The sequence below is a fragment of the Morchella importuna genome (genome assembly GCF_003444635.1).
Source record: "Morchella importuna strain M04M26 chromosome Unknown Morimp01GS001, whole genome shotgun sequence".
Lineage (NCBI taxonomy): Eukaryota > Fungi > Ascomycota > Pezizomycetes > Pezizales > Morchellaceae > Morchella > Morchella importuna.
The window spans coordinates 3,378,260-3,388,102 of NW_025763398.1; the positions used below are offsets into that span (position 1 = coordinate 3,378,260).

Genomic DNA, 9,843 nt, shown 5'->3' on the forward strand with positions numbered 1-9,843 from the left:
CGAGCACAAGATAAGGACAAAAAATCTGACTATGGAGTAGTGTTCTCTGAGTGGTGCAAATGAGTGAGTAAATGTTACTATGGCTGGTACGTGTTACTCTATTGCAAAGCGCGGACTCGGATACTGAAGAGCAAGAGGCCAAGACGATGTCCACAGGGCAGACAAGGGGGGGGGGTGTTCGAGTGGGTGGTGGAATAAGGTGGAGGGCTCGAAAATGACTGAGTGGATAGAAGGGAATGGGGGTGGAGAGATTCGGGGCGGGCGTGGGTGGGTAGGCGTCACTCGATCATCCCCGTGTTAGTGCGGCGAGAGGTCCACCACCAAACCTAACCTTTACTCATTACGGACCCAGTGGGTGGTCCCTTAGATCAGATTAGATCTTTTGGCACAGTGATACTCCAACCACCACCACATAGGTACACAACCACCAACTCTAACTCTTCACACCCACTCAACCTCTACCGCCCCTACAATTCTATCCCCTCCAAATAGATTGCAGCAGAACAGGCCCACAGCAACCCACCACCATCTCCTGCAACTCTCTCCTGCACTGCATTTAAAAAAAGGCTTCACACCATCTCTCTCCCCCTCCAACCCCCCCCTCCACACACCCACCAATCCCCAAAAGATACCAATTCGAGGTACTCTAGAGTACGGACCTGCAAATCCCTGTAAAGCCCATCCCTTCAGGTCCCTGCGACAATGACGTGACACTGCATCCAAGCCCCGCAGGTCACCTATCCAAACAAAAGACTGCATTCTCTTGCATTGCCTGCTTGCCCAATTCGATGCAGATTACCCGCCACCCAGTTTCGTGCACCTCTGGCCTGCAACTCCGATTCCGACTGAATTCTCCGATTTAAAGAACGGAGCATCCATCCTGTTGACCTCCCCCGCTCGTGTCCAAGGAGTTGGAACGGACTGACAATTGCAGCAGCGACAGCAGCATCTCTCACTGCTGCTGCTGCACGGAGCAGCGGAAACTACAATCTTTTTTGGCCGAAAATCTTGCCTTCCTGCTTTGTTATCAGCCGGTCCCAAACCCTTCTTGTCTTGAGTACTGATTGATATGTAGTGTGTCCAACGAAACCCCTTTGACACACAGTTGTCCGGACCGGCCTTCGAGGGGAGCTGCTGCTGCCCACGACGACGATCACGAACAAATATTCACGCACAACACATGCAAACGGATCTCCTGCCGCTATCCTCAAACGTGAAGACGTTATCGACATATTGTTTTATGCGGTTGGGAAAAAAGTTTGTGCGGAACATGTATCCAATACACTTGTTACTCTACCAACAAATTGTATGTGAAATGAAAATAAAAGTAATTGGAGCAAAAAACCTATCATGGGCCTCTTAGTTAGCTGTAGGTACGCCTTTTCGGTACTCAGCCTTTTCGGTACTCAGCTTCACCTTCCGTGAAATATTGTGTCTCCTGCATCAAACAAAACACCACAGGAAAAGAAATTGTCAAAAGCAATTAATTGACAGCGTTGGAAGTCGAGCGAAACGCGCACCGCATCCGCCCCAAAAGCGGAATACGATACGACTAACAAGGCTATCCTTTCATACACTAACCCGTATGTACCTTCTCGGGCATATGCCAAAGTAACAAAAAATCGAAAACATCGTAATGATAAGGCAGGGCTCCGAACCAAGCCACCGGAAAAATCAGGGCCCTTTCTTTTCTTGGGCGTGGCTTTTCCGTTCCGCTGCACAGCGGCGCGTTCCCATCCCAAACAGAATTAGTAGGGAAGAGCCCCCCCCCCAAAAAAAAAACGGTTGTTTAGTTACCGGTAAACAATCTAACAACTGAAAGGCGACTCGTGTGGAAGGTAGATCTCTTATCTCAAGTAAGGTAGCTAAGCTGTTACCGGGATCCAAAGCCGCACCTTTTGGGACCTTGAAATGAGACTCTCGTACCTATGAAGCTTGTAGACATCGAAGGAATTGGCTATATCTGGTTCTTTGATCAATTGTTACCGGGAGAGGCTGCCTAATCTTTTGCTTGCTTTTTTTTGTCGTTTCCTACTCTAAACATTCTTACCCCTTAGGCCTTAAATGATTACTTCTCGAACAAAAAGAAAAAACCGAGAGGGTTTCCTAATAAATCAACATATTGACTCTCATCCCGGATCCATGATTCGTTCTGTGCTGCCGGTACTAGAGTTAAACCCCTTTACGTATTCAAGCTCATTTGGTGCCGGCACCTTGTGGACAACTCCGATCGAAGGGGTGTTAGTTGACTGTCGACTGCTTCGAATCGGACAGATCTAGGTAGGGCCCGGGAAAGGGCAAGTTTGATACTCGACAAAGTGAACCGAGAATACTCTGGATATAGGTGTGGTGGGATGTGTCAGGACATCAGTTGAAGGTCTTCCATTCGCTGCTTTTGACTTTCAATTGTAAGAATAACTGTATTCTGGGTGTCTGTGATGCATAATTATCTTGTTTTAATCTAATTCACTTAATGGTTGTTGAATGGGAAGGATTTTAATATTTCGTGTGGTGCTGATTGCCAGGACTTTTTTAACACGACTGTACCATCAACCCCCTGGCATTGTGGAATTAATTGCACTCTCGGTTCCCGTGAGGATTAGGTTTTGTAAACGAGTGGTTCTGGTTCCCCGGGGGTGGGGCCAAAAGATAGATACACGAGCTCGAGAACTCAGAAGATAGGCCAGACAGACAGCAGCTCGAGACATAACTAACGTGCGCCTTATGCAGAGCACACTCGCAGCTTGCTCAGCAGCAGTGTGAAATGTGTGACATTTTCTAAATTGGACCTGTCAGAGCTCAGCAAAGCAGCAGAGCCAGAGATAGAACAAAAAAAAGCACAGACAGTAGGTAGCAGTTTTGCAAGGCGGTGCGGACCTTAGCTGTGCTGCTGCTGTGTAGGTAGGAGCTCTGAGCTGTCTCTGATATGTAGCTAGCTACCACGAACAGATGTTCTGCTTTGATGCCGCCATGGAGCTGCTGTCTGTCGCCTCATGATATGCAGCCAAAACAAAGGATGCCGTAGCCGCGGAGGGAGAAGAGTTGTCGTCGTTCCAATGGTGAACCCCAACCAGCTCGCTACTCTACCTCCTGTATGTAGGAACATACATGCCGGTACAGCACTCTTTTTTCTTTTCCCACGACCCCACGTTTCTACCGGCTTTTTAACAGATATTTCTAGCCTTACATATAGTTAGTTTTTCCTGTTTTGTGAAAATAGTAGTAGGATTTAAAACTCTACTACAAGTACTTGCAGAATTTGCAGGTAGCGAGGAAGTAGCTATCTATATTTTATACTCGCCACAAATGCTCATGCCCCACCTATTATTTCCCCCTCCGCCCCACACCCTGTACGAGCCTGTACTTGCTTCTTTCAACAACCACTTGCTATCTTCAGTCCCTTTTAAAATATTTAGGACTTGATACCTTTGCTTACATAGTGCCATTTCATCTCTCTACTCATGTACTGTACTGTACGGTACATACATTACAGCGCAGACAGTCGGCAGCAGTAGCCAACGAAACGCAACCTCTTGATGATAAACTAGTTTGTCCCTAGCTATTATAGAGCTCCGATCCGATCAAAGTCGCCTTGTTCGCCGGTGAGAATTTAACTACCATAACGGGCTTGATTGAGACATGTTATCCGAATTACCTTCTCGTTTTCCTTTTGAACGTACGGCGCGGCGCTAGGACTTGCTTACCGTAAATCAGTAGTGCTCTACTTTCTGTACTGTATCTCATATCTGTCCCTGTGGATCTTGTGGTTCTTCTTCGAGCTTTTCATTTCGTTGGGGGATGCGGTGCGGTGTTTGTTGCTCGCGGAGTTTCTTCCGGCCTTGCTATTGAGCTGATTCCGCTCCTCCCGGCAGCTCAGGTTTGTTGTTTTTTGTAACTGTAAGAATATCTGTTTCTAGATATCAAGGCTCAGATGTTTTTGTCATGTTGTTGGGCTACGGAGCAAGGAAATTGGGCATTGCGCCAGTGTCTCGGAGGCATTCCTTGGAGAAGGAAATGGTGATAACACATCCTTAATTTGAGCTAATTCTTGGCTATTTCTCTCTCCAGTATGGTACATTACTCCGTGATCTTGTGCTCCCCGGAATACCTAGATATATATATATGATTGCGGAAGAGTGTTCGGATCGCAGCAATTGTTAAGAATCGGATCCTTACGGGGTTTTTGAAATCTCATAAACAGGTTTATGATTGCAGTTGGCAATAAGCTGCCTTCTTAGTAGCTAACGACGTTAGTTCCGACCTCAAGATACCAACCAGCTGGCCAGGCTGTGGGTACCTACTTTGCACTTTGTGAGTGATTTGGCCTCCCCGTATTAGCTCTATGTTGTAGTAGTACCGGATGAATAAAGTTCCCTTTACACAGCAGAAGCCCAAGGGTGGGAATACCGTACTGTGCCGGTGCCCAATTATAGTAATTAGTTGATACCAATTAAGATGGATTATGATAAACATGGCTAGTCACGTGAATTATAATGTTAATATTTACCGACGTTGTGGTTATCTATCTGCGGCCAAGTACATTATCCACCAGCTGGCCATGTGTGTCTGTATGTAGCTGCGAAGCAATAATTGGGTGTCAATAAGAATAAACCCATCATGACTCCCAACAGCAACACGCAATGATTATCACATGTCAATAAATGTTAATCAGAGTGAGATTCTGAAAAGGGTGCGTGCCTGAACGGTGCAGGTAGTTTGGTCCCAAACGGGTGACGTATGTTGCCAGCAACATTTGAATGCTTATCCATATTTTGGTGACACCCTCCACTCTCTCTCACTCTCACCTCACCTCACACACACACACGAACAAGTACATACTGCAGCCCAAAAACATTGACGTCCTGTCTCATTTCTCTCCTCTACTGCACCGTGGAGAGCCCTTTGTTCTCCTCACATCGGCGATGGAATTTCCCTGTTTCCCTTAGAGAAGTGTCCTAATCTATCGTCGGAAAACCCCACAAGCCATTATTATCGCGAGTTGGTGCGGGCCTATCTTTAAAGCAGCACTTATGGCCTTTGGCGTGTGTTGTTGTTGACGTTGACACCCGGCGTGCGATCTCGATCTGTTTTCGAGGCTATAATCGGTCGAGTGATGGATGATGATTCGGCCTCCTGCACCGCTCCCCTCGATGAGACACAGTACCCGGGATACATCACTTTTGGCTCTTGATTAAACTTCTCGAGATGGAAGCTCCGAGAAAGCCACTCGGGTCCTCGACGATCGGGAATGTTGGATCATTGTTAGTTGTGTGACGTGACGTTAGCCCAGCATGGCATGCGGCTCGCAGAGATCCGATCCCGGGAATAACACGACCACCCCGGTACCAGTCAGGGCAAGTTGGGTTCGAGAACGGGCTAGCTAGTGACTGCAGCTCTCCGGTGTTATGATCTGAGCCGGTGTTATGAGCCGAGGTTGATTTCGGGAGTTCTCTATCGAGCTGTGGTTCCGGGCGTTCTGGAAATATTCTAGCGGCTGATAATAAGCTGGGACTCGACCCTTAGGGCTGAAGATAGGGGTCAGCTTGTACCTGTGACATTGATACCCCTTAGAAGGTACTAGAAGGGCTGAAATGCTCTCTGCGTCTGATAAGATTAGACATTATCCACAAAGTCTACAATCTTATCGGATCTCTGGGGCGTGGCTATCTCAATGTTGCTGATAGGGCAATCTATATAATAATCTACACGTACTACCTCATGTGATGAGCAGTAACACTGTAGCACTATGTTCTCATTGGACTGCATGTACTTCGGTATCAGGGGTAAGTGAGTAGGGCGCAGCGGTTCATATTCGCGAGCAAAACAGGAAAACTACAGCTTTAGCCACGCTGCCACGTTCTACTCACTTACCCTTGATACCGAAGTACAGAAGATCCATGGATTTGGCCTAAAGTCTGTCAGTCTCCTGACTAGCACCTGCGCATGCTGCACGCGGAAGATGGGGGGCGGATCTGGTTTGGAGTGCACTGGCTACTCATCTGTCGAGCTGTAAGATGAATACATGCACAGTAGTTGCACAAGTGCGCTATTAGCTCGCTTGTGATACCAAACTTGAAAGCTGGTTGCACACGGAGTGCCCTGAGGCTCTGTTGATTTTCATGGGCTGGTGAGAGAGTGGACTTGAAAAGAGTCAAAGACAGAAAGTCGAATAGTAATGGATACAACAACAATTGCAAGAAGTATATGAATATTCTCCACAACTCCATAACTACGAGCCGAGTGTACGTACTATGAGTATCTATTGTTTCCCATAAGCCATACAACTTACCTTAGACAATTATTCAATCTGTAATTAAATTTATTTTAGAAGAATATTTCAAGAAAACCGATAATTATAACGCTCCATGGATACGCAAAGCCGCCCCGTGTTTTAAAAACTTGAATAAAAGCCAACTACTAGCACCACGATATCTATATTTAGTCAGAAACCAGACAAACCGGCGAGGAGACGGTTTGTTTCCTCCTCATAATATCAGTGTCAAGAATAGAATGTGTTACAGTACCATCCGAGAGAAACAAGGTTTCTCTTTCCAATGATGAAATAATTAGTACTACGATGTGGGGCTAGTCAGCTATATGATATCTTTCTATTCCCCTCCCCCCTGTATTTCTTCACAACCCATCACTCGCCCCCACCAAACAATATTTTTCAAGTCCATAGAATGGCTTGAAAGACTCCATTTGAGATTTCATATACACATGGCGCTCTACGCCACACTTATATATACCGCTCGAGTTGCACCAGCTCAAACTCCATCTTCACCATCCAACTACCACTTCAACAACGTCACAATTCCGGCTTTAACACCAAAACTACTCAATAGGCAAATTACTCAAAAACGATGTCGACCCCACAAAACACCTCCAAGCTGAACCCCCTCAGCAAGCCCTTCGTCCCCTCGCCAACACCCCCGACCACCCCCACCACCACCGTCGTTGAGCCCCGTGCCAATTTCCAGAGCAATAAGGATACCAAAAAAACTGTCCTCCCCCGTCTGCTTAGTGACCGCGAGTACCGCGAGTTGCTGGAGCAGGAGGAGGCTGGAGTGGAAGAGCGGAGGATCAGGGATGCTAGTGCGGTTACTGCAAAGTACGCAGCTACGGTGGAGAGATGGGCCGCGTTTGACGACGAGGAGGATTTCATGCCGCAGGGGTTGCCGGAGAAATAGGTAGGAGAGGGTTTCGTTTTGTTTTGCTTTGCTTTGCTTTGTTTTTCTGCTACATGGGCCTTAAGTTCTTGGTTTTTTGGACCGAGGGGCCGGTGTATTGCATGGCGTTTTTTTCTTCTTCTTTTCTAGCTGGCTAGTAATTGAAGATTTACTAGTATCATTGCATTCTGTCGGCGTGTTAGTTCAGTTGGGAAGATGCTCGGAATTAAATCATTAAATCATTAAATCTCGTTATGACTGCGTATCAATTTGAAAATAATAATAATAATAACGTGTGAAACTTTGCGATTTCGTCATGTGTCACCAATTAAACGTGATCGAGACGTGGGGGGAGACTAATATGCTTAAACTTTAGAGAAAGGGTCTCACCAAAGCCTAGTACTTAGCTAAGCGCCTGCTTATCTAGCACTTAGACCTTGAAAGGCTGAGATTTACTAAAGTCCATCTCGTACGTGGTCAGTATCAAAATATAAGCACCAAAAGATATTTGTCGGCCTATATTACTCCACTCACCGCCTGAATACTTTTCCACCGCTATCACCGCCGTCCAAGCATTTATAATATCGTAGCCTATCCTGATTAATTACAATCTAAGAATTTCAATCCACACCATCAGTCATGGCGGTTGATAACCCAGCCATAAAAGTACCTGCCGCTAGATCATCACCCATGTCAGGCGGCAGCCTTTATTCAAGTCGACATTTTTCGCGAGCATCCCCCCCCCCCCCCACCTTTAAACCAAGCCATTATCCACCCCCCCACTCACTGATCACTGGAGAACAGCTAGAAGGGGTTCCGGATCAGTCGTTGTCTTTCGCCACATTTTTCAATTCGTGTCCATGTTGGAAATAAATAGTAGTGAATAATAATAAATGCGGAAGACTGTGACTTTCTCAATTGACTTGCTTGACTATAATACAGGGGGCATATAAAGCCCTTATTTATACAAGAATATTGTGCCCAGAACAGTCTATATATGACTACATACTGACATATATACTGACACTTATATGAGTATTAGGAGTTAGCTCCTAGGCTCGGAACATAATTTCAACAGTCCACTTAAGAGTGAGTGCGAGTGATCGCTCATGAACCTGCGCCGAAACAAAGGCCTTCATTCGGGCTGCATTGACGTATAACTAACCAATTGTCAGAAACTACCGGCCTAGCTGTGGGTTGGGATCCTAGTAGTGCAGCCCTGCTTTCTACGTCGCGGAGCTAGCTGACCTGAGCAGATTCAAACGGCGGAAATGCAATGGGGGGAGAAAGAGGAGTCGAGTGGGCCGGTGGTTACCCACCGCGGCGCTATAGAAGATCTTGGGTTGGAGTATTAGAATCATATTACCAATGAATGCTACAGCAAAATGACGCCCTAAGAGTTCGTGCTATGATATACAAGCAATATATATAGTAATGAATTAAAAAATATATATAGTAGCCATATATAGTATATGCAATTGTTAGCTGCAATACAATGTATATAGTGGTTATATATAGTAGTAGACACCCATATGCATTATAACCCTATTGCCAAGATTCAACTTACTCACAAAAACGAGCCGGCCGGAGTTGTAAGCTTAGTAGCTTAGATAATTGGCGTAGCAGTAGTAATGTGTTGCACTAATCTGAACTACTCTACTGGTGATTTCAAGTAAACGTCTTGGCAGTTTAGAGGCGATCGATGTCGATCGAGTGCTCATCTATGATTCGACCCACCAGTGCCGGGGGTTTCCTTCATAAATTTACACGTACGTACGTACGTACCCGGGTGGTCGCCAGCAATATACGGATTACAGCCAAGTAACTACTAGCTGCGAAACTCTAGGGTCCTAATATATCGGGTTCTTATAGAGCACGCATCCCTATAAATAGGCAATAGATAATATTCCGACGTCTGCTACTAGCTACTGTATATTACGACAATGGTCCCCCCGGCCCTTCGTTACCTAAAAGATGCGCTATAAACTCTTATAAGTATAGAGAGACCTCCAGCCCCGTATAATAATAAATAAGCCAGGTGCCGATTTCTTTTCCCAGAGAACAAAAAAAAAGAACAAAAGATTATACAATCTCCAGATATACAATCTCCACCCCCGGGTTGAACGCTGGACCTTCTGTAATCGAAGGCAACGTACAACCTCCCGGTGTCTTCCAGGCCACACTCGCCATGTGTGTTTTTCATCCCTAGTGCTACTACTTCAGTGCCAAGGACAGTACGAATTCCCTAGCTTAGGTGTTTAGGCGAGCTACATGTGTTCTACGCGCTCTGGTACGTGCGTCGTGATCAACATCAAACAGAAATCGCCCGCTCATGTCGCCACCCACGATTCTATCTGTTGTTTCAAGAGACAATTGAGATATGAATGGAGGTATTGGATCTCAGCTCTGGCGTGACCTTGAATACGGGGATAACGACCATATCACCAAAATCCATAAACCTCTACAATAAATCCCCCACAACATGTAGTTCCTGCCCGTCGCGACTCTATCCAGAGTAGAAAGATATAAAAAAAAACACTCCAAGTTCTTCAATAAGTACTGACCTCAACACAACCAACGATCAATTTTGCAAACCCTCATTCCATTATAAATCTCCATCTAGAAAAGGGGGGTATCTAAAAACGCAAAGACAAAAAAATCCCCCACAAGCTGG

The 9,843-nt window shown here is 45.9% G+C and overlaps 1 protein-coding gene across 1 annotated transcript; it reads left to right on the plus strand.

The window, feature by feature from the left end:
• Positions 1 to 6,863: 6,863 nt before the first annotated feature.
• LAJ45_00856 (uncharacterized protein) lies at positions 6,864 to 7,190 on the plus strand (the record flags this gene model as incomplete). Its single annotated transcript, XM_046110455.1, has 1 exon — positions 6,864 to 7,190. One exon carries the CDS (start codon positions 6,864 to 6,866, stop codon positions 7,188 to 7,190), a length of 327 nt encoding a protein of 108 aa, XP_045977148.1.
• Positions 7,191 to 9,843: the final 2,653 nt, after the last annotated feature.